The sequence below is a fragment of the Liolophura sinensis genome, chromosome 9 (assembly GCF_032854445.1).
Source record: "Liolophura sinensis isolate JHLJ2023 chromosome 9, CUHK_Ljap_v2, whole genome shotgun sequence".
Lineage (NCBI taxonomy): Eukaryota > Metazoa > Mollusca > Polyplacophora > Chitonida > Chitonidae > Liolophura > Liolophura sinensis.
In genome coordinates this window covers 26,638,088-26,663,602 of record NC_088303.1, presented here as the reverse complement: position 1 = coordinate 26,663,602, position 25,515 = coordinate 26,638,088, and the positions used below count along the sequence as shown (strand labels likewise).

General features: G+C 36.6%; 2 protein-coding genes across 2 annotated transcripts; one reads left to right on the top strand and one right to left on the bottom strand.

Moving 5' to 3' along the window:
- Nucleotides 1-310: 310 nt before the first annotated feature.
- On the bottom strand, nucleotides 311-7,696 carry LOC135475341 (uncharacterized). Its single transcript, XM_064755197.1, has 7 exons — nucleotides 7,417-7,696; nucleotides 6,557-6,673; nucleotides 5,865-6,100; nucleotides 5,090-5,275; nucleotides 3,968-4,132; nucleotides 2,960-3,055; nucleotides 311-2,669 (listed from the first exon to the last, which is right to left on the bottom strand). The coding sequence occupies exons 3-7, from the start codon at nucleotides 6,061-6,063 to the stop codon at nucleotides 1,147-1,149; spliced, it is 2,169 nt and encodes a 722-aa protein (XP_064611267.1). The 5' UTR covers nucleotides 6,064-6,100; nucleotides 6,557-6,673; nucleotides 7,417-7,696; the 3' UTR covers nucleotides 311-1,146.
- Nucleotides 7,697-7,935: 239 nt separating this feature from the next.
- On the top strand, nucleotides 7,936-21,432 carry LOC135475515 (CTD nuclear envelope phosphatase 1-like). The gene is made up of 7 exons (XM_064755442.1): nucleotides 7,936-8,162; nucleotides 13,248-13,314; nucleotides 14,302-14,420; nucleotides 16,233-16,304; nucleotides 18,800-18,916; nucleotides 19,960-20,071; nucleotides 20,871-21,432. Exons 1-7 carry the CDS (start codon nucleotides 8,064-8,066, stop codon nucleotides 21,017-21,019), a joined length of 735 nt encoding a protein of 244 aa, XP_064611512.1. The 5' UTR covers nucleotides 7,936-8,063; the 3' UTR covers nucleotides 21,020-21,432.
- The last annotated feature ends 4,083 nt before the right edge of the window (nucleotides 21,433-25,515 follow it).

The window sequence follows — 25,515 nt, the reverse complement described above, 5'->3', positions numbered from 1 at the left end:
ATGACATATGTAAATGAATTAGTGATGTCAATAAATCCTAGTCATTTAGTGATAATGCCAATTTTTTTGGATATCACTTAATAAGACACTTATATTGGCAATTGATTTAGCACTAATCCATTTACAAATACAGATAAATGTTTTTCGACATCGAAAAACCATATGTTGATATCAATAAATGATTTTCAGATATTGACAAATATTATATATATATATATATATATATATATATATATATATATATATTTATCAATATTGAAAGTTTACTTATCACTATCCATAATTCATGATTAAATGTTTATTTGGCCCACCACATATTTCATTCAGACTTGGAAGACACCATGCATTTATTTCAATAAAGCTGATTTACAGATTGTCAAAACACTGACTTGACAGGATCCAGAGAATGAAGTTTGGTACATTAAATTTTTTTTAATATTTCTTCTCTTATACATAATGTAAATTCATCTGAGGTAAAAATCTGACAATATTGCAGAAGTCTCATAAATCTGAAAACCTCTTTCAAACATTACTAGTGCAAAATGTAATCCAAATGTACTCCTTGAAGACACTCCTTTGAAGAACATACATCAAGTTTGCACACTTCAAAATATAAGATAAGTTGTAAAAACATGGTGCAAATTTATACAAATAACTCTAATATATCACTTTTCAATCACAGTATTTAATGGAGACTGGACAAATGCCTGGAAACCGGACTCTGGCACCATTCTATTGATGTCAAACATTCCGGTGTCTCTATTCATAATTATGATGTAACATTAAAAAAAGATCAATGTTACATTAGAAACAATAAAATTGTAACACTGTAGATGTAAAGTTGCAATCAATTTTTGACATAACCTTGGCTTTATCCTACCACTACCTCACAGGATTAAAAATTCAAAAAACATGTTCCTTCACTTTTATTTATTTGATCGACTAAAAATCTCAGAAAAAATAATAACACCTGCAAAATAAGAGCTCTAAATCGAGGTATCTGCATATTAATAAAATGAAACATACATATTTTTTTCCCATAAAAAATGTGTCTAAATACATAATTACATTACTAAATACATTCTCCCATAATGGAACATATGCACATGTATGAGTTTAAGGGGGTTTAACTCCAGTATACTAATGTCAGTCAATGTCTTCAATAATTAACACTTGCATAGGAATGGTGAAATTTCGGACACTCTGTGGCAGGTCCTGGATGTTATCATCAGTCTCAATGTCCAGGATTGTGTTTTCACATGATGTGCTTAAGACCTTATTTCTGTCCTCTGTCAAATTAAACCTGCATGAAACAGATTTGATTTTCATATGATTTAACTCCCTTGATCTCATTTTTTCATCCACTGAGAATGACTGCAAGATAGGTCTACTTGGTGGTCTCTCACATGATGACTTCTTTTTAGTGGACTTCCCACACTTGCTAACTAGTCTCTTACCCTTATCTTGACCCTTTCCCAATAGGGAGATAGCTGAATGTTTAGTTCTCTGGTTATCAGCATATGATGGAACATCACTGGTTACAGCACTGTCCATGTCATCTGCTGTCTGGTCTATGTTGACGCTAAAGCTCCTCTCCTTACATGGAATGTCTAGTCTTGTAGGCAATGGCAGTAATGACCCTGACAAGGAATCACTGTCAGTAAACGTGTCAACACTCTGCACACTAAGTCTAACGTTATCACTGTCCAGATCATACTCATCCCATGTGGGTGTGTCAGGTCTACTTTCAGGCAGATCTGTTTGTGGGACATGCTCTTCTAACACCTTGTTAACCTTGGTCAAATGAATACGTGGGCTTTTTGAACTGCCTTCATATTTTGAACACATTTTTGCAACTGGGTAAAAACCTGATCTGTTGCGGCCTTTCGAGCTTACCAAAGGCAGGCTATCGGAGTCATCGGATTTTTCGGATCGCACCCATGTGTTGCCAACATAACAACTTGATACACTCTTGGCTGCTGTATCAACAGTTATTTCTGCTGGCGTGGAAGAATCATGATTTTCCATAGATATAGAAGTATACTGTGATCCATGAATGTCTGCTAACCCACTGTCAAGAGATGTAACATCAAACAAAGTTTCATTCTCTTCTGCAGGCATGCTGATGACAATATTTGGTATTTTTAGGTTATCTGCCCTTTGAACAGTGACACCTTCCAATACAGTGTTACTTTCTGGGTAACCAGAACTTTCAGAATTTAGACTGACAGAAGACAGACACCTCATTTCTGCATTTCTGCTCGAGTGAGGAAACTGACTAGCGCTGTAAACTTTCATGTTGTCGGGGATTGTAGGATTGCTGCAAGGGATCAACTTGTATTTTTTCCGCACAAGCTGCCTAACTGCAACTTTGCATGGCAAGCGGTACATAGAAATTAAAAAGCTTTTCCTGGTGTACTTTTGCATCACACAAACCTCTAACTGCACAGTTTTGTCTCTGACAATGTCTTTTGTAACACTGCTATAGTCCAGAGACTTTGAGAATCTGAAAGTCACTGGCAAAAATGTGGTGTGTGTATTATCTGAAGTGGTCGAGTAGTCAGTAGAGTTCAAGACTTTCACTTCCTCTGTTTTTCTCTTGGACTCATGTGCCCCATCTGGTTTGAGGTAGCTCTTTACATAAATACAGCTGATCATTGATGTATGGGCTGAAAAAAAAAAAAAAAGTGTTATAATGTCATAATGTAATGTTACTCCAATAGTGTGATCAAGCCCATGATTGGGCAGCACAACATCGTATCTTGATTTGCAGTGTTTCCATGGGACATTAAAATCTTGGCATCATGCTGAAGACACCAAACATGGCATCATAAATAGATAGCAGATATGACATCGTGCTGAAGACACACAAAGCAATAACAATAGGGTATAACAAACTCCATAAGGCCAACATGTTTTACAAAATGGCAAATTATTCTAACTGTGGAGCTTTGTTTACCTGGTGGAAGGATAATGTCACTGATTTGCCACACACGGACCCGCAGAGAGCTCTTCCGAGAATCATACTCAAAGGACAGTTCTATCTGTCCAAGATCTAAAATTACAGAGATAATGTGTTAAGCCTTTAACAGATAATACCCCATAAAATTTTGTGTCAGAAGTGCATCAGAACTCAGGTTCAACATTAATTTTAGTCCAAAGTCATTCACTTTATATTAGAATGAGACTGGCATAAGATTTAAGTACTAAAATGGTGGCTCTGCCTATATTAGATCTAAAATAGCAAAAGAGCACTTATTTAAGTATAGATTAATTTTAAGTTAGATGCAACATAATCTTCCCAGTCATGCCAGCATTGAAGTAATTATGAATGAGCATAATGAATTTTTGATGTCATTTAAAATTGCACGCCTCTATTTTGATAAAACCTTCCAAATATGACAAATGAAAACATATCAAAAAAGGAAATCATCTTTTCTTATAAGGCACATAAATGTATGTACCAATTCAATACAATTACAAAGCACAAATTCTGCAAGAAGACATCCACATTTTCGAAATTAATTTTTTTATTTACGATTTATTCTATCTGATTTAGGTCTTATGTCGTACTCCAGAATATTTAATTTAACTACAACAGCTTTATGACAAGAGGAAACCAGGCAGAGCCCAGGAAGCATGTTTCTGGTAGACTATTTGTTTATGAGGTTGGTGCCTATTAAACAAAACTATACTGTAGAACATTCGCTTAAATAACAGCTGTTTGTTTTTTTCGGTGAAGGAAACTGGATAGAGCCTTGAGAAAACCACAGTCCGTCCAAAAGCCCTTCCGTGGTAAATAATGCTGACTAATCTGCAGCCAATCCAATGGGAGCTGGATCCAAGCAAACACCTGATTGCCTGAGGACAGACTGACATCTTAGACCAGCAAAGGAGATGGATTTAAACAGGCAGAAATAATTAATTATTAAATCTATCAAAACATAAACAACCACTAGTATTCTACCTGGTGTGTGAGAGGGGTCAGGTGTGGCCGGGGATCCCTGAGTGCTGCAGGAGCTTGCTATGCTACACCTGTCCACATCCAGGTATGATCCATCATCCACACACCTGGTGCCCTGGGCAGCTTCATCAGTGATGGCTCCACCTCCACAGTGAGATATGCTTTCACCTGTGATGGTAATGGCAAACTTTAGACTCAGTTATACATAAGCTGAGGGCGTATGCCAATATATGTCCAACTTAACTCAACAGTTAAAAACACTATGCATATAGTGACCAATAGATTGCAGTCTACTGATGTGACTGACCTCAAATGATCAACCTTGTGTAGATATGATGCCGGGCTGCAAACCAGACTGGATGCAAAAGTTTAATCTGCAATAAAATTTTCACCAGATGCAATAGAATACATCTATGACCACTACATTTGTCATGTCTGGTAGTAATACAATTAACACACACCGTGAGGTCACAATTTACGGGTCGGAAATCTTCCTGTGATTTACATTGTAGCTTGGATTTATAATCTTGTAATTTTAATATTGCCATTTGTTCATGGCAAGCTTCAAATAACTGCATCACCAATATTTGACTGATATATTGCTGAAGTGGCAGTGAGCATTAATCATTCATTCAAGTAACTGTACACAAATGTGAAAAATTACCTGACTTAATAAACAGGACTAAATCTGACTGCTCTGTTTTGAATTCTCAAAATGGGAGACTCAAGGACAAGCTATACGGAAAATCAAAATGACAGTAGAACACTTTCGGCTGTGACGTTACAGTGTGTGAGTACTTCATATACATTTAATGAGCTAACACACACCGATCATTCTGACGTAATAAAGGAAAGAACAAATGAGTTAACAGCTTTGCACAACTTTTATACAGGCGGACAGAAGTTTTCAAGTTTCCCCAATGCATAACTTGTTCTTGTCATTACTAACTAACCCCTTATCAAGTCCATAAACCCACACAGCAGCAGCACTCAGTACACAAGAGTACTATCTTTATACGAGCTTACACCGTTAACAAAGGCAAACAGGTGTTTGTTTGTGAAACCTGTCCGCAGTATTTCTGTGATGTCAAACTTTTAGTCATCTGGTGAATTCCATGCACCTACCTTTCATCTTCAGAATGCGTTGACATTGTTGATCAGTGATGTCAAAGGCTGTGTGCCCATGTGTATCTTCAATCAAACAGTCACTGCCATGTTCTAACAGAAGAGAAAGACAGTCAAAGTGTCCTTCCTCTGCAGCATAGTGCAGTGGTGTTCTCCCATTAAGCTTGTCCTGTACATTTGGGTTTCCTGCAAAACAAGGGGAATAACTCTAATATGCAGATATATCAGGCCAAATACTGCAATAGATCCTGTTCATCGATCATTTCGAGCATACAAACTTTCTACCTTCTACAAGATGAATAAAATAATCAATGATTAATTTGCTCATCTTGTGAAAGGCAGCACCTATGATTTTCACACCGGTATTTATTTTATTGGAGCAAAATCAAAAATATTCATCTGGGATGGGTCAGGTTAATGGTATCGTATACAAAACCAAACAGTCAATGTGAAACGTCCAAGTTAGGAGCCTAACCAAAGGGAGTTGGATTTCAGCACACAGCATTATTTAGTAATTGCCTAAACACTACAATAAACTTTAGCTGAATGAAACTTGCTTTGTTTATCTTGTAAAAGATTTTAAGACAAGAAAAAAAAAATATCACTGAGTTCACTTTGATTTGTTTGATTGGTGTATGACGCCATGCTGAAGAATATTTCACTTATATGACAGCAGACACCATTATGGTGGGAGGAAACCGGACCGAGGCAGGGGGAAAACCTACATGCAGCAAACCTAGTAGTGTGTACATGTGTGTTAATGCTGATAGTATACCTCCATGTTTTAGCAGGAGCTGTAGGATTTCCAGCTCTCCGTTATGTGCAGCCTCATGCATGGGCGCCCACTGGTACAGCCCAATCTGGTTAGGATCATTCTTGTTTAAAAGGGCATCTCTGACGTCAGCAAAATCAGCAAACCGCACTGCCTCGTGTAACTCTGTGTCACAAAGCTCTCTTATTTGATGACCCATCATTCGAGTGTCTGTTCACGTTGACATTTTGTCAAGTTCTCTGTAACACAAAACAAGAATAAACGATATCTATCGAATTAAGCCTATCGATATCTAAAAGTATATGTGCATATAGTTTACATGTATGTGCACAATCCAATAGACAGAAAGGGGGGGTTAATGAAAAGAAACAGAGGTGTAATTCCAAATAATGATGCCATTTAGCTCAATATTTTTTCTTCATTCAAAACCATCAAGACAGCCTTCATAATAGTTTTGAATTAAACTGAAAGACTGACCTATGTGGCAGCATTATTTGGAGTTACACCTCTATAGCTCTTCATATGTGTACAAACTCTCACAAATTAACACAGAGCCATTATACTGTCTTTTTAGATGGATATAAAGGACAGGGAAGAGAATTCGAAGAAGAGCTCACATCATCATAGACCTTCGACAAACACACGTAAACCACCAATAAAGACAAATGAATGTAAAAGTCAACAGTATTATAAACCTTATTCGAAATGCTGCCATCAGAATTGGTCGTATGTCAGCTCAGACATTCTTTTTCTGTTGTGGTTGCACTATATGACTGCAGTTGGAATGTCATGACATCACTTGGATTGTCTGCCTAAAAATAGACAAAGCCACAAAATAACCAAAAAGCCATGTTATCACTTTGAAGAACTGTGAGGTGTAAAAATGTTTCAAGACATTTTTTTCAATAAGCGACTTTCGCATTTCAGTACAGACACCACTACATTCATCACAACAGAGAATCTGTGGTCAGATTAAGCACACAGTCATGGATAGTCAACGTTGAAGACACTGCTTCTCATCGGCAATAAAACGCCAACATTTCGAGTAACACTTTCTACTTAGCATTTTCAGTTTCTCAAATAGAGACAGATTTCCAATGCGAAATTTCGATGAAATAAATGTTTAATGTAGTAAGCATGCTGCCGCTAGGTTAAAGCATAGAGTTATCGAGTTACCAAGCACGTCATAAAAAAAAATGTTTGTGGCCGTTTGGATATGTTTCCATATCTCTTCGTAAATAACCCAGGTTATATGATTAGTTGCCTTTTCTTTTAGCAGTTGAGTGAAGCATTTGTATCCAAATATACATGTATTTCCCTACATCACCCATGATTCTTGATTGCCATTAGATTAGATGGGTAAAAATATTGACATGCTCTTGGCAATGCTCCCCACCATGCCCACACGGTGTACATATATAAATAATATATTTCAATGTTGGTGTGCATGTACCGCTGTACGTTACGCGCACTGATCAATCTGGGACATATGCTGCAAGGCTGTCAATTTAGTTCAAATTTGCAAGATATGGTTGTATAAGAAAGTATCACCAACCAAACGCACAAACATCGGTCCATATGAAAACGCTGTAATTTCGCTGTCGCTGTCGTCGTTCATTTGTCAAAAATATGGCCGCGCGCAAACATTTTGTAACAAGCACATGTCGTGTTGACGGCTCCCTGTGGCTTAACATGACAAAAGTTCGAACGCCACCGTGTGCTCACTTGACAAGTCAATTTCTGGGACAAATGTGAGTCCTACATATTTCATCCGAGTTACCGGAAAGTGCCAGTTTACACAGTTAAACACTTATCATTGATCATCTGGTTCAAACTTATCCCTATATATACAGAAATTAACCTTATTTTCCATCAGAGTAGCTAATTAACTTACTTCGCTTCCGTTTCTAAAGACGCCACTGCATTTACATAATCGGACTTTTCCGCTATCATTTCCTGTGTATATGCTGTGGTTCCATTGGTTCATTTAAGCCACGGACAGGGCCGAGCTGTGAGTTCCGAAGATTGGCGAGCCCGGAAGACTTGTGGGAAGGCAATGGCTGCTGAACGGGAAATCCCGTGGTGACATTTCCTATTTCACAACATATAGAGCAAATTTGTGGGTGATTTACAAACGCCATAGTAACACTTCCTGCACTTTAGTTTGCTCTGTGAATTAGTGAATAATTGCATGTTGCACTAATGATCAAGTACTTTGGTATGGGTTTGCGAGGCTTCTTCGTTCTGGCAGCGAAGATATGGAGTTTTATTTGCTACTGCATCCGGCGGCAAGTTAGAGCGGTGAGTATAATTATTAGGTCATGTTTTTTCTAGTCGATAAAAATGTGTCAGTCTTTAAATTTGACTCAGTGGGATGTACAAAGCTATGGGTCTTTAGTTTTATGAATGACAAAAAATTATCGGCAATGTTACTGTTTTTTGTGTTTGTTTTTCGGATTAACACTAAGAGTGCACCAGTTCTTATTAATGGATTGCCATATAACCGGGTTACACTACAGACTTATCACGTGGTATTTGTGATGAAGAAATAAGCAGATTCGGTCTAGGTAATCGCTTTATGTTATTCATTGGCGATTATAATGTTAAGACTTTAGACAAAGTCATGTGCTGCAATATTTGATGGTGATATGTGTAAATTGATGTAATGCTTCAACTGGCATTGAACCTGCAGATGGTCGTGGGTTTGCTCTCCACCATTATGTTGGCACCCATCCTATAAGTTTAATATTTTTGAATACGCTGTAATACACCAATCAAAGGGATAAATAAATACATTGGTATTGTGAAACTGGATGTATGTATATTAAATAGCCTGGATCACTTTAATGTTCACACTGCACAGAAAGCGATGCAATTCTACAAATATGATTCCTATGAACTGAATATCGATGCCTTCAGTCAAATATTTCGTGGTAGAAACTAGTGGTTTCTTGACTCAAAAGGAAAAATTAAAGTGCATGCATATGATCCAAATTTTCATTTGTTCAGTATTTACAAATAATCAATTGTGACCTTATTTCCATGTGAGGAACCCCAAAAGTCCAATTCATCTAGCGATCAAGTGCACAACAAATGCTCCGCCTACATAAACATTTGAACTGAAGTAAGGAGTGGCGGATGGAGATGGAGCAGTTTTGTTTGATGTTGCACTACTAGCCAGCCTAACGCACAACAGCTAGACATTTTCACCTGTCTGTCCGTCAACAGTAAACACAGTGAAAAAGTCATATTTGTCACACATACATACTTCAGATGTACTTGTGTACAAAGAATAAAAAAATGGCAATTTGTACAGGTATAATCCAGTGGAGACGAGTGAAAATATATTTTATCTGTCGCCTAAGACTGGTAAAATTATATAAAGATTTTGAATCCTGCTGTGAGATGCTAACCAAGACCGAAACGTTTCAAGGTGTACTGTATAAATCAAATGGCATAACTTTTATATTTAGCAAGTATACTGGGCAGATTTTTTTGTTGACAGGCTGAAAGTTATAATTCTTTTTAACAATGGAGATGATTTTGGCCTTCATGACCAGCCCAAATATAAAAATCATCACAGCCAAGATTTCTTGGTTAGTGCCCTAAAGTATGTCGTTTGACCAGTTGAAAGGGTTTAGTTACTTTAATGGAAGACAATTGCTAATCTTTTTGCTTTAACCAACGACAGATTATGGTCTTATTATGGATAGGTAACATTAGAACTTGTAATGTTTACATTGGTCATACCCTTAGCAAGGGATTTTCTTAGAGGGATGATAGATAGGCACATTGCACCGTGAGTATTGCAGCCCTGCCCCTCTCTTGAGGAGTACTGTATACAAGTACATTTGCCACCTGCCCATTTTAATTCTAGTTAGGGTGTTTGCCTGTGAATGAACAGCCTGTGAATTTGACTTCTGTTGAGTGTTTTTGAACAATTCTGATATCCAGCTGGTATGAATTTTGTAAACATGTTTATGCTTAGCTGTACAGTGTACAGATCTATACCAGCCATTTTTATGTGTGTTGGAAAAAAAATTGTAGAAAACAGCCATGATAGCCAAAAGATTTGGAACTGTAAAGAACATGTGCATTTGTATTTATAGAACATAACTTACTTTCTGTATTGGTTTTCATAGCCACTTTTTTCATTTATATTTTACAAAGATAAGGGGAAATTTTAGTGTCTAGTGGGCCATAACAAATTTTCCTCAAGTTTTCCCTAGCTATTATAAGTAAAAGATTCTTGAGCACAGCAATACACAACAATCAAATGAATCAAACGTATCACACACCTTGAATTTTTTCAGGTATGTGTTTTAGGTATGGTGGCAGTATGTAAAGTTTGAGGCTTATGTTCTTAGTCTCTCACCAAAGAGTTTGTCGTCTCTTATCCAAATTAAAGTCGTTGTATGATTAACAGTGAAAGATATCAAAGTTATCAACTTAAGGATAAATATTGCACGCATATGATAGGTTATGTTTGTCACATAGCAACCTAGTACCAGGTTATATTGAACAGGAAATCAAAAGTTATGACAGCAATTTCATTGCGGTGACTTGTTTGAACTTGGTACAGTGTACATGTATTTGGTTTTACTCTGGAACATGAGTTTAATTAAGACAACAGATAATTTTTTAATGGGCTAGATAGACAAGTATTTCAAGTCTTTACCACATTCAGCCCTTTATACAGAGAAAAAGTGTAGCCTTTAATCTTTAGTAAAATTTGATTTGATGTGCAGTCATGTTGAAGTAATCAAACATGCCTGTAACCGTAATAAATTACACTGAGTCAGTTAAGACAGATAACTTGTAGATTGACACAGAAATAGTGATACCAACTGTCACATTATCCACATTTCTTATACGCTGTTTTCTACCTTACATTTTCTTTTTATGAGGACATGAGGATTTCAGAACTGCTTGAAGTTACAAACCTGATGGTAATACTATTTATATGTTACGGTATAGATATCAATGAGATTGTGAGTTCAAATCTATCTTGCATTACTCAATCTGGTTTTTCCAACCAGGGCCACCAAGAAACCAAACTGCTCTTCAGTGTGGAAAACTTTATGACTTTTTTGAGTTAAGCTTTAAGCTTTCTCTTAACTAGAAAGCACATTTTTGCTAGATGTGAGTGTAGGAACATGTGAATATGACTACACAGTACGTTTGGTAATGGTAATTGTCGTGTGTGTCTAAGTAGAACTAGTGCATGTACAAAGTGGCTTAATTGCAGTATTGCTGTGTGTGTAAAACCGTGGCTGTGGTGTTTTAATTTTTCCTGTTTGTCGTTTGTCTTGCTGGGGCCTCCATGGCTCAGTTGGTTAGCGTGCTAGCTCAGTGTAATGACCCAGGAGCCTGTCACCAATGCTGTCGCTGTGAGTCCAGCTCATGCTGGCTTCCTCTTCGGCCGTATATGGGAAGGTCTGCCAGCAACCTGCGATGGTTGTGGGTTTCCACCAGGCTCTGCCTGCTTTCCTCCCACCATAATGCTGGCCGCCGTCATATAAGTGAAATATTTTTGAGTACAGCGTAAAACGCCAATCAAATAAAGAAATAAAGAAATTTTTTCTTGCTGTCTAGCATATGCATTATTTGTGCCGTTCAGAGGATAGGCTCATCAGTTGTTCCAAAGTTATTATCATCAGTTGTTAAGAAGTTTTGAGTGGTCCAGATAAATATATTTTGTGGCATTATTGTACTCCTCCAAATTTTACCAAAGGAATACTCGTTCATGTCATAGATACAGGTTTATGGAAAGTTAAACAGTGTCTTTGTGTTCAACATCGCTCTCATGTAATCTTTTCACTTGACCTTGTGATGGGAATGAAGATTCAGGTCTGTCATGTCCATCTTGAATAAGAAGCCAAAGATTCAAAGACTCGTCTCTCAGGATCTTTCCCATGTGTCTTCTCGGGAACTTCTGACTGAGCAATAACTTAGTCAAGAAATGTTGCTATTAGCAACCCCCTCCCGCATCACCACCCCCAAAAAACCATACTTCTCAAGCTAACTTGGATTATGATTTGGAAAAACAGCTAGCAAACATAAACTTGTGAAAAGATGAAAGAATTACAATGTTTTATGATGTATCAAGTATGTTTTCAAACTCTAGGATCTACACTCTTTAGACTTGGCCTTACATAATGTCATACATACCATAGGTAACTAAATAATTTATGTACCAGCACAGTTACCCTGAATTTTGGCCAAGTAATCTGTCAGTGCTACATGTGTATGTATGGGAGATAGATCAGTTACAGGAACTGTTTTCTTACATTTTATTCAAACTCATCCCAGCAGGATCATCCAGTGTTATATATGTGCACCTAGAACATATATGTGCACGTAAACCCCAGTGCAAAGGCTCAGTGTGTCATTGAACAGATATTGTTTAGTTGTTATGACTGATGAGCTGTTTTGTCCTCACATCCTTGTCTTCAAATACAACTACATGTATCACAGATGATTATAGTCAACATGTAGCTTTTGAATAGACCGAGGTTGCATACATGATTGTGGCGGTATGTATCCAGACAGTATATTGTAGTACACGCATTCATTCTGGTTCACCACTGACATTCAGTCCAGGGTTTATGGGTAACATTTATGAGAAACCCAGTAATAAGTGTTGAAAGCTGCCAGGGAGATTGTGTGAATGCCATTGATAGCTCCTCCTGCCATGTGATGGTGAGCATTGTTATTCCTGTGCAGGACCGGCCTGATTTCATTAGCCTCTGTTTCTGTTTGTTTTGGCACCTTGGCCCTATCCATTTGCCATCAGCAACAAAGTCGTTTTCTTGTGCAGTTCATGTATATAAGTCTATTACCAACTAAAATGTATTGTATACGTATGCATAAACTTGTACGAGTACAACAATCAGGTAGTTGAGTTCCCAATATAGTACATGTACCAGTAAGAAACCTGTTGATGAGAATGGGAATGGACATACATGTAACATTGAGAGAGGGGGCCTAAGAGGTGTCTGTAACTGCTGTAATCGGGATGAATCAGAATGGCTGTCAGACCTATACAGCTACATATAAACATTTTACATGTACTGTAATTCCTCAAGCTTTTTTTCCATATAAAAGAGCAACCTTCATTTCTGTACATATCCATTGCGAGCTGTCACAATTTTTTGTTTGTCATGTTGTATATTGGATGATTAAACTGTTTTATTAATTAACATTAATTAACTTGGGTGAATTAACTCCTGTTTAGAATTCCTGGACATTTAAAATTTATATTTCAGTGACCAGATATGTACAGGTATGAAAGATGAGAGTAAAAGAGCTGTTCAGGTATTGGTAGATATAATAATGCAAGTACTGGGCATGTAAATATGAATGGTATTTTTGTCTCTTTTTCAGATCATCCAACATCAGACAGTGAAGTATGAAATAGTCCCATTGTCACCATTATCCAAGCACAGGCTGAGTATGATACATTCTTACCTCCCTTTGCATAGTGTTAATGTTAATATTAAATGAAAGCCCATATAACTGGTATTCATATGTGCACGGTGTATTTCTTTTGTGCATCTACTTGTAAACAAACATACATGTATATGTATATCTCAGTGTAATATTATTTTGTTGTGAGATACCAAAGATGCATCCCTGTAATCATTCAGTAATCAATGTATTGTACTCCTAAAGATAAAGCAGAGTAACCTTTTTATTTCCATAAGTATCAGGCTCACAGGAGACAGAATTATCAACAGTTAATATCTGATATGTGAACTGATATTATGTTTCCAAGCCATGTGAAAAAAAGTGATTGCACAAATATAAAGAAAACGTTCAAGTTTTTCTTGTACATTTGACAATCTAATAGATCAGAGGAAGCATGTCGTTGTCTAGTAGTTTGTGGTGCTTGCCATTCAGTTGCTAGGACATTTGAGGTTCAAATTCGACATTGAAGAGGGGATTTTAGATTCCCCACCAATTGCTTGTGAAGGCAACTTGTCTTTAAACCAGTATGGTGTGCATACATGTATCCTTATGTCACATAAGAAAGCGCATCAGTAACTTGCAAGTGGTCATTGGTTTACAGGCTAAATGCTTACTTCAATTTCCTCCCCCCAGGAAAGTGACCTCGACATTAAAGAGGGAATTTTAGATTCCCCACCCATTTGCTTGTGAAGACGACTTGTCTTCCACCAGTATCATGTGCATACATGTATCTGTAAGTCACACTTGAGAAAGTTCATCAGTAACTTGCTAGTGGTCATTGGTTTACTGGTTAACTGATTACTCCAGTTTCCTTCACCCATAAAACGGACCTGCATTGTGTAACTGAAAAATTCTTGAATATAGTATCAAGCAACATTCAAATAAATAAATGAATAAATAAATATTAAGTGTGAGAACATTATGGTGTTTGTACTCTTGCATTTCACCTTAGGTCTGTTTGCCTCCCCAGGTATGCTGAAAAGAAAAACACTGGTATTAGATTTGGATGAGACATTGATACATTCACATCATGATGGGGTGATACGACAGACAGTTAAACCGGGAACACCTCCTGATTTTGTACTTAAGGTAAGTTGAGGGAGAATACCAACATATTGTGTGGAAGTCTGCCAGGTCTATAACCTGGTAATAGGTGAATGTATGGATATATCGTGTACAGGTCACGTTTAAAAGACCTGTATGAAGTGACCTTGCCCAATGAAAAAGAGAGCGAGAGTAACACTGAGTAACTTGTTGGCTGTTATGCGTATGATGTTATGGTACTGTTTTTTATGGTAGACTTTTGTTGCCTGCTTATTAAAATATAAATTTACATATATAATAAACATTGTTCAAGTGAAAAATTATGGAGTGTGGTATTAAACAACAAAATAAGCTATAAGCAGAGTCATAGTGAATGCAAAAATGTAGGACAGTACATGTATTGTGGCAGACTTTGAATGGGTCACTCGTCAGTCTTGTTATCTTTGATGAATTGGATGGTATTTATATACAATCAGACCTCAGAGATACATTTTGTATATGATTTTGGTTTAGCTCATATTTGAAGGTATGCTTGAACAATATAATTGAACTTATATCAAGATCTATGTTGGATCTAAAATGTGGAATGCAAAAGTCTCCAGCCATATCAAATCAGACTGAGTTAGAGGAGAAAAAAAAAGCTGAAGTATGTATTGAAGCCTGCATTGATTAACTCTGTTAGTGTTTTTGTAGGATTCCACACTAAATGCATTGTGATGGAGTATGTCACTTGTTAAACTACTGTTTCATCTTTACATAAAACTTGTGGAGCTAACTATTGTGTTTGATTAGCCTAAAATCTGTTATTGAGGGAAGTTCTTTCAAACCATTTCATTCATGTGAAAATAGAAAACAAATAGTCAAATGATCTGATTTTTGTTTTATAGCCAGAGGGTTAAAATCCACATTTCAAAAAGTCATCAAGAAGATGACATTGTACACTATAAAGTTGTTAGGTGTGACTTTATATTCAGAATAGATTTGTTGGTAATGTTGGCTCCTGAATGCTTGTATGAAGTTAACTGATTATTGATTTTATGTCACCAAGCTGATTCTTGTGTCTTTTACAGTCATGTAATCTTCCTACCCATCAGACTTTCAGCTTTTTTCCCAGCCAGTATTAAGCTGTGCATTTCCTTGCTCTGTTCTCAACTTATTCTCCTCACAGGCAAGTTTGTGACAATAAAAACCCCTGAGCATATCTGTTGTTTATTCACAGGTTACTATAGAGTTTATGACGATAAAAACCCCTGAGCATATCTGTTGTTTATTCACAGGTTACTATAGAGTTTATGACGATAAAAACCCCTGAGCATATCTGTTGTTTATTCACAGGTTACTATAGAGTTTATGACGATAAAAACCCCTGAGCATATCTGTTGTTTATTCACAGGTTACTATAGAGTTTATGACGATAAAAACCCCTGAGCATATCTGTTGTTTATTCACAGGTTACTATAGAGTTTATGACGATAAAAACCCCTGAGCATATCTGTTGTCTATTCACAGGTTACTATAGAGTTTATGACGATAAAAACCCCTGAGCATATGTGTTGTCTATTCACAGGTTACTATAGAGTTTATGACGATAAAAACCCCTGAGCATATTTGTTGTCTATTCACAGGTTACTATAGAGTTTATGACGATAAAAACCCCTGAGCATATCTGTTGTCTATTCACAGGTTACTATAGAGTTTATGACGATAAAAACCCCTGAGCATATCTGTTGTGTATTCACAGGTTACTATAGAGTTTATGACGATAAAAACCCCTGAGCATATCTGTTGTTTATTCACAGGTTACTATAGAGTTTATGACGATAAAAACCCCTGAGCATATCTGTTGTTTATTCACAGGTTACTATAGACAGACATCCTGTCCGGTTCTTTGTTCACAAGAGGCCTCATGTAGACTACTTTTTAGAAATAGTAAGTCTGTATCATGTTATTTCTATTATATCCACAGACTTCTGCATGACATAACCATTACTGTATTATATGGTATAACACATTAGCTACGTGAGCACTGAGAACGTATAACATAAGGTTTTTTTGGCAATGTATGAAATCGGTTGGAGTGGTTTGCTGTTGAAGGCACAGGTCGGAGTTTCAGGCTCAATCTACGCCTTGGACAGTGAATTTCTAGGTTTGCCCGATCTCGCTGCATGTAGTTTTTGTGGTTAGAAGCGACCCTCTGTGCTTGCAGAGCTTCTGCAGTCCTACCTTTGGTAGAAACTACTCTCTGTACATTTTTTGTGTAAACTTGCCACAGTATTATGGTTTAATCCATAAAACTGGTGACAAATTGTCAATTTTAAGTGAAAAATTCATAATCAGAATAGAATGACAAAACATGCATTCCTTTGTTCCCTAGACTAGTTCGTGCCATTGAAAGAAGTAGTTTGTACAATAATTTACCAATCTTTGCTTAATAGACAAGTCTGTGCAGTGGCATGCTCTACAGATCTACAAAAGGTGCCACTAGTGTTTGTAGCATTTATCCACAGTACATCTTGCAATGTGATAACTGAGTAATGTGCATGTCTTCCACATTATAGACAGTGTAGAATTAATAATTAATAAGTTCTCAGAGGTTCGCTGGTCAGCTTAAAGTTTCTCTTTATGACTACTGCACTAGAGTAGCACGCAATTTTTTGTAAAGATTTTTCTTTAATAATTAGTTTATCTGAAATCAGATTATTTACATGTATACATGTACCTCTACTCATAATGTAATATACATGTAGTGCTAACTGAGCTGTGATCCTTTGTGACCTGCTACAAACTCCCTTCTAGCCATTGTTGTCCCATAACCTTACTACTAAGGTTTTACTGCAATGGTCTGTCACTATCTGTCAGGGGCTGATCTAGGCCAATTTTTGAACACAATATAACTTGTTTGGTGGTCGAGAGTTTGGGCGCCCTAATTACGAATCGAAATAAAAAAATAAACTTTAAAAGGTTTAATAACATAAATACAAATGTATAAAGGCTGAGGTACTAGCTGGAAACTTTAAATATTTTACTGGCGCTTATGATTTAGAAAAAACAACAACCAAAGGCAGACGTGTCATGCAATGCCAATCAGTTTGATCTCCATGAAGGTGTTGTACTGTCACAACTTAATAGGTTCTGTTTGAGCCTGCGCAGAGAGCAGAACCCTTCAAACAAGAAGAGTAATGAAAACCCGGTCAAAACATAACTTCTGTGTGAGGTCAACAGGTCAACGTGCATACGAATCTAATGTCTAGTACTATGCACGGTGACCTTGCCTGCGCAGTGACCAGTGCAGAGCACACATTTTTCTTGAGTGAATCCAAGAGCAAACATGTCGCGACCACAGTAGATGTGTAAAAGTCGCAACAAAAATGCATCTACTTACCAATCTGTCTGATGGAACAACGCAGATAATGAAAGACACACAAAAATTAACAGACTTTTTCGCATGTAGTGCTCCAAAACGAAAGGCCAAACAAAACGAAACGAAGCCAAACATCTGCAAATGTCACAGGCTGTGGCGATGGAGAATCCAGGGTGAACATACATTCCATACTTAACCCGATGTTGATCAGAATAGTGACACAGAATCGGATCTTACAAACACTTATTTTATTTGATTGGTGTTTTATGCCGTACTCAACAATATTTCACTTATATGACGATGGTACAAACAGAGGGTAGTGACAAGTGAATCAGAATGCAGTGAGCAGAGGGAATCCAGAGTACGCAGTGAAACTGAAAGTGATTCATAGATTGAACTAGAAAACAGGCATCAGTGAAGGACAGAAGAAATCTTTCAGACTAGCAGATTCAATTCAATGCCATTGCAAAGTACTGAGGTACTATAAATACATGTAACAATAAAATGTTTTCATTTTGGTTTATTATGACACATTTATTACATAACTTATGATAAAATATACAAGAATCAATAAAAATGTAAACAAACAAAGTAATATCAGTTTGCTAATGCAATAAATGCGACATTGATTTTAACATTGTCAGATAGTAGAATAAGATACTTTTTGTAATCCTTGTCTCAACTCTTTACAGAAATGCAGGTCTGAAACAAAATGCCTGATAAAATAGATGAACGTCAATGTTACAGTCAGTGTATTATATGTACTCTGAAACTGCTTGAAACTACTGAGAATGCATTTCAGAGCATGTAGAAAATGTGACAGTGATATTCTTTTTTCACCTCACTGCGCGCAGCGTGGGTGTCCAGACTTTTGAGCTAGATCAGCCCCGTCTGTGTATGAATAGCGTTACCTGTGAGCCAAGACCCTCTACCAGTCGTTCACTATTCCACAAGTTTACCTGTAACAGGCTGTTATATACACGTACATACCCCTAGAGAACATTCAGTCTGCTTTGTACTGTACATTACATACTTATATGTTTTCTATTTTTGCTCTTTACAGGTAAGTCAGTGGTATGACTTAGTTGTTTTTACAGCCAGTATGGAAATATACGGGGCAGCTGTAGCTGATAAATTAGACAATAACAAAGGTATACTCCGCAGGAGGTACTACAGACAGGTGAGTGATACCTTGATACAAGATATAGTGTGGCTAGAACCAGTTGTCATGGTTTGATCATGTGAGCCATTTCAAACATGTAAGGGAACTGTTTGAAAACAGTAATTTTAACTATACATTCAACCCACACTGGCTCTGGCTATGCTTTACAAATACCCTTACAGGAGAAGAAAATGTAAATATCAAACAAATACGATTGAAATTGTACCTCAACTTGATAAATTATAAACAAAGTCAGCGCCAAAATCCGCTGTGGGTGACTCCATTTGGCCTAAGAACTAGTCATGAAGTCATCTCTGTTACGTGGAGAATTGCTGTTGGAGACTGCCGTAAGTGCAGTTCATACATTTCCGGTAGAATTCTCCTTCCCACAAGGTAGCGAACAGTACAGTTTATTTTCCACTTGACGATCAGGAAACTGGAATTTTGGACATAGGTTCCGAGTTTACACAAACAAGCCGGCATTTTTAACAACTCTCATTGGCAGAGAGGCAAGACACCTCCAGCATAAATTACAGGGTGTTAAAAATGGAGGACACGATGGACTCAGCGATTTATGCCAGGCTTTATGTGTATGGCGACGAAAAATCGCAAAATTATGCAGCAGGCACCACCAGATAGAAAAATCATATATATATATATATATATGGGCTCAAAGGCAACCTCCCACATATAGGATTGAATTAGGATAGTAATCTTGAGTTCTACAAGTAGGATAAAATCAGGACATAATCTTCTACATGTAGGATTGAACTAGGATGCCAGCCTTCTACATTGACGATGGAAACAGGATGGGGTGTGAGATGTTATGAATTGATAAATATTTTTACGATGAGAACTCGAGATCTGATTGTAATGTATAAGCTCTTTTTAAACAGCTAATATATTTAATTATTGTATGGATGGTGAAACTGGTTCAGATTTGTGTCCAATAATTTAGGGAGGGCCAACATTAACACAAATTTTGCTCTGTGGTTTTCTTCGTTATGATAGTGGTCATATATTTTCCTTACGTGATTGACCACATCTTTTTTGGTTTTCAGCACTGTAATTTAGACTATGGAAGCTACACGAAGGACCTCTCAGCAATCAGTGCTGATCTTTCCAGTATTTTTATCCTGGACAACTCACCTGTGGCCTACAGAGCTTATCCAGGTAAGGCCAAGAAATACAAACCTGTTTATACTCAGAAAATTCCATACTCAGAAAATTTGTTCACTGAGTATGCCCTTGAAACATGGGATAGCCTCCTTTTAATATCTGTCAACTTGGGCATACATTTACAATGTAGACGTGGAAAATTGTGAGTTAAAATCTGAGGCAAGTGACACATAGTGGAACATATTTATTTCTTAGTTCATTTATGGCATTTAAAATGGAGACATAATAAAAAGGGCAGCATTTAGTATTTTTCAAGAAAGTAATATGCAGAATGAGTGGCCTGTAATATTTAAAATATTGTCTCACTTGATTGAGGGTGCAAACGCTACAGTTTTGCCACTTCCTCTGTTGAATTTTGTTTTTACAACACCTTGTAACTTATTTCTCTCTCATTTAAATCTTAAGGTCTGTCTTAAACCTGCTCTTATCCCAAAGGTTAACCTGACATGTTTATTTTCAAATTAATTTTTCATGTGAAAGCACGATTTACTTAGGCAGAGCCATATATCAGTCAGCTTAGCATAAGGCAGTATAAATATACTACAGTGTTGAATTGAAGATAAGGGGCAAGATTCAGTTGCTGAATCATACTACTGTAAATCTTTTTGACCTTTAAAGCATAGTGGAATTTTCATACATATAATTATTGTGAAAATGATGCTTAAACGATTTGTTCGATGCAAGCTTCTTAAAGCTACACAAATTTTTTTACTCCTCATAGAATGTTCAATAAAGTTGGTGGTGATTGGAGAATTATGGTATCTGTTTTAAGATATTTTATCTGCTGTTTCAGACAATGCCATCCCTATAAAGTCGTGGTTTAGCGATCCCACGGACACTTCGCTACTGTGCTTGTTGCCGATGCTCGACGCTCTGCGGTTCTGCAGCGATGTGCGGTCGGTTCTCAGTCGAAACCTCCATTTACACCGATTCTGGCAGTAGCACTGTCTGACACCTCATTGAGCCATTGTTATTTTTGTTTTCCCCATCATCTTGTAAATGTGTCATGATACCCACCCTCTACCTGTCCTCTAACTGCTGGACCTGTGAGTCTAGCTGACATTTGATGAGATTGATGACAACTGTTTCGAAAAGGTGTGGCAAAGAGTATGGCAGGTCCCGACTCCTGTCACAGTCCATCAGAATCCCGACAGCAAATTTCAACCCAGAGTCCACGAAATCTACAGAATATAATATCAAAAAGTAGTCAGTTCTTCCATCATTGAGAATGTAGGTTAAGTTAAAAAGTGAAGATGGACTGTTATTAAAGTCCAGATGCTGTGTAGGGAACATCATGGTGGTGCAAGTTCCCGGTGTGGGTCAGTGGAAATCAGTTAAATGTGTGCAAGACTTGCTGGTCCAGAGTGTGTGTATGTATATATATGTGTATATATATATATATATATGCATATATATATATATGGGCAATATATATATATATGTGTGTGTGTACAAAATAGATATTATTGTAAATAACCTCCCGTCATGTATATATGAAACTGTTGTCTTCATTATAAACAGAGTATATGTTATATATCAGATTGTGTGAATGAGCAGTGAGATGCTAGAGATCATTTGTAAGTTTATGTCCCTACAAATGGGGCTGGATGTTCATTGGTTTTTGTCAGGTGGAATATTAGCTAGTCATCTCATACAAACCTCAGTTTAGTGACTTTCTGGTAGGCTTTAATTTGGAAGCATAGACATACAAAAGAATGAATTGTTTATACAGTCAAAAGCTGTGAGAAATGTTTTTTTTTCTTTAGAATTGATGTCCATAACAAATTCTGTAAAATAAAATTCAGCAGATTGTTTCAAGGACTTGAACTGCTGGGAACAGATAGTCCTCTAAAAGTCTGAGAAAAGAAAACTGCTGTCCTCTGTGGTGTTGGCAGAGGGGTGTGCTGAAGGTTGACAGAAAATCAACAGAGAACGCTTAAAAAAACGCGCTAAAATAGTGCCAATATGATTTGTAACTGCCATGTTACAGTTGGAGCAACGTCTACTTGAAGAAGAGGTATAATGCTATCCCACTATAAAGAATGCCTTTTTTCTAATATCCTGTTTTAAGTGTTAGGAACCATTAAGAACTGATAGGATTTGGATTCACAAGATGCAATGTGTCCTGAAGGTCAGTGTATTAATACATTGATCTAAATCACAAATGGTAATTTACTGAACAAGCACTAGAGAACACTAGTAACACAGAATGATAAATGTGGTGAGGTTGACTGTTGAACAGCCCAGCTCAGTCCACCGCATGCGTGTCACAGATTAACAAACTGCTTTAGGTGTTTTTGTAGGTCAACATTATGTCATGACACCCATGGACCTAAAGCATAATTTGGTTAAACAGTGCCTATGATTTACTGAGTTAAAGCCTTCAGTTAAGTGAAGCCATTGCTTTGCAACATTTGTTTTAAAGATGTAACAAATCAGGAATTATGTAGATTACTCATAGGAGTACGTGTTGTAGGTGTTCATTGTAACAGTTGTTATCTCATCTAATTTCATTGCATATCAAGTGATGTCTTGGTTCTTTAATTAATGCCAGCCAAACTAGGAAAAATTATTTCTGTTTTGGAACTTCTTGAGTTAAATTGTCCCTGCTTTAATGTTTGGGGAAGAACAGCCGATCGATGTATGAATCTATGATAGGATTATGATAATCCTTGTACCTTAATTGCATGCTGTGTTTGGTGTCAAGACCTACATTAAAACGGACACTGCAGGTAGGTCGTTGCTTGTGCAAGTACAGTTTACCTGTACAAGGGGAGCTTACTCCTGGTACTTTTTTACTTATTGTTTAACCCATGTTCACGAGTGCTAGCCCGATCTTGTTTAACTAAATTTGGATTATACTGAACTGAAAATATGCTAATTATATGGCGAAATAGAAAAGGAATCTTCATTGCCTTGCGATGGAAAAGCCTCAAATTTAAATCAGGGAATTGAACATGGTGTCAAAACACAAGGCCTGGTGGTTTGGATATGTTAGCACTGGTTTGTGTTTTCCCTTCTTTAGGTTGTGCGTATTCTGTCATATTGTAGGCTAATTCCCATCTTTCAGAGACGGTCCAAATTCCTGGTTAATTTGAAGATGTCTCGTGTGCTTGTTCATGTATATTGATTGTGAATAATTTCAAGACGTACTATGTAATGTTTTAGGGTGGCAAATGTCAGAACTGTGAAGACTTGAAAGGACAGAATGAAACTTGCTGTCAATGTCACAGTATTCCTGTATATGGTTCATTACAAAGTATATGTCTGCTGCTGGTAATAGCATGATTACTCCATTGTAACTGAGCACCTGTTCTTTCTATTGAGGACCACTCTCATTTCTACTGCAGAGGTTTAACTGAAGGTCGAAACTTAACATGGCAATTAAGTGCTTCTTTCTTGTACCAAAGACATCTAGCTACCACAGTGTATATATAATACTGTACACAGAATGGTGGCACATTGCTATCCAAAATTTAATTAGGTAGGTTACAAATTATTTTATGACCTTTAATATCTGAATGAGAGTGGGCCAAGGCATTTGGGGCTAATGTCTAAAAGCTATATTTTAATTTCTGGTCTTTTTGTAGGAAGACTATAATAACACATCAATATTGTGTGAGGACATCTTGTAAAGATGTACTGTAAATCTTTATCTTGACCACACATAGTGCTGGAAAACTAGAGATCAATCATGAGCTTGTAGATTGTATTGATAATACACATGTTATAGGGTAAGATGAGTTTATAAAGCCAGGTTGTGTGAGAGTTCACATAGAGAATATTGTTATGTTATATCAACCTCAGAGTGGTGCATGTATTTGGTTGAAGAAGAATTTTACAAAGCCATAGTTTTGTATTTTATTTCTGCCGTATAAACAACAGATGGGTTAGTTACTTGAAGGTAGAATAGTGTACGGTAACTCAGTCTAGATATGTATGATAGGCCATCACGTCATTATGTTATTTCCAACATATTTTATGATTTTATTTCCTCTTGCCGTATATTACCTGTATAACAGTTGTGTGTCCACCTAAAAATTTGAAATACCAGTACCGCAATTATGTTTGTCTTCAAGTTGTAACCAAGTTTGTCATTGAAGTATTTTTTGCTTGTCTGCAAATACTGAAATGGGTTTGTAGTTTTTCATGCATGGTTAATATGCAGATCTTGCCATGATTCAGTTTAGTTGAATTTCAGATGGATATTGTTTTTCTTTTCTCTCAGATGAATATAATTTTTCCTCAGAATTTGTTTTTTGAATTAAATGTTATCAACATTTTAACCCAACATTTTTTTTTCTTTTTGCATGTTAATAGATTTTTTTGATTTAACAGACTGAGGGTGGACATGTCTTTTTTTCCTCCTTTATTGGAACTCAAAGCTTTCCTCCATGTTCAGAATTTTTCTTTTAGAATTGCATTCTTTCTGAGAAGTTTTGACTGGTGCACAAGTTATACAGGATTAAAAATTAAACGATTTGCCACACCAGTTACTGGTGTAGGATATTTCAAGTAGAACAGTGTAAGCCTTCAATTTTTTACTCTGCTGATAGTGCTCTTTGTATACTTTATTTTATTTGTCTTTAATCCCACCTTGACAGCTGTAACTCTTGCATATTTCCATTGTTTTTAATGGAAATAACTGCTAGTGTTGTATATTTTATTTTATTTTACTTTACTTTTGTTTACATATTTAAATCATCTGGCAGCTGTAAAATGCAAAGGGCATTTCTGAGAACGTTGATTAATCTTTGCTAGCTGTGGAACTGAGCTTGGGTCCCAAACAGCTCTACACTTACCTTTCTATCAGCGCATACTTATGTTATGAAATTTCTCTATTTTTTTTTTTTCAGATGTAAGTTTTAAAACTGTTTCCCCATTACTGTTGCCATTAGCGAACTGAACCATGGAGACCCCAGCCTAAGACCTTAATCAGCAAGCATTAAACTTCCAAATGATACATTTTTAAAAAAGAGAAGGGGAAAAACTGTTGGTGTTTTCCAAAGATGGCTTTGTTGTCTGTAGTTCATGACTTTCAAAAGTTGCAAACTGCCTGTGATTAATTTCTAACCAAAGATAGCACCAAATTACTTGATTGATATATCCAACAAGTCAAGAGTTGATTAATAAGTCATAATTTATATCAGGGTTTGTTTCAATCATATTTTTGGAATGATTACTATCTTCATCAAAGAAAAAGATTTATTGCCTTTTGTTGTATTTGGTTTTAATAATCAGCCGATTTAAGGTCTTTGCTTAGTGAATTGAAAAATGGTTCAGTGTTTGTTTGTAGTTGAACTTGAAGATCTGTACAAACCATCACATGTTTGAGGTAATTCTGAATGGTGGCAAATCTGGTGTACTAGTATGTGTATGAAATTGTATGTAAGTCAATAAAGTATATATTGAGGTTGTATATAGAAGAATAACATGTA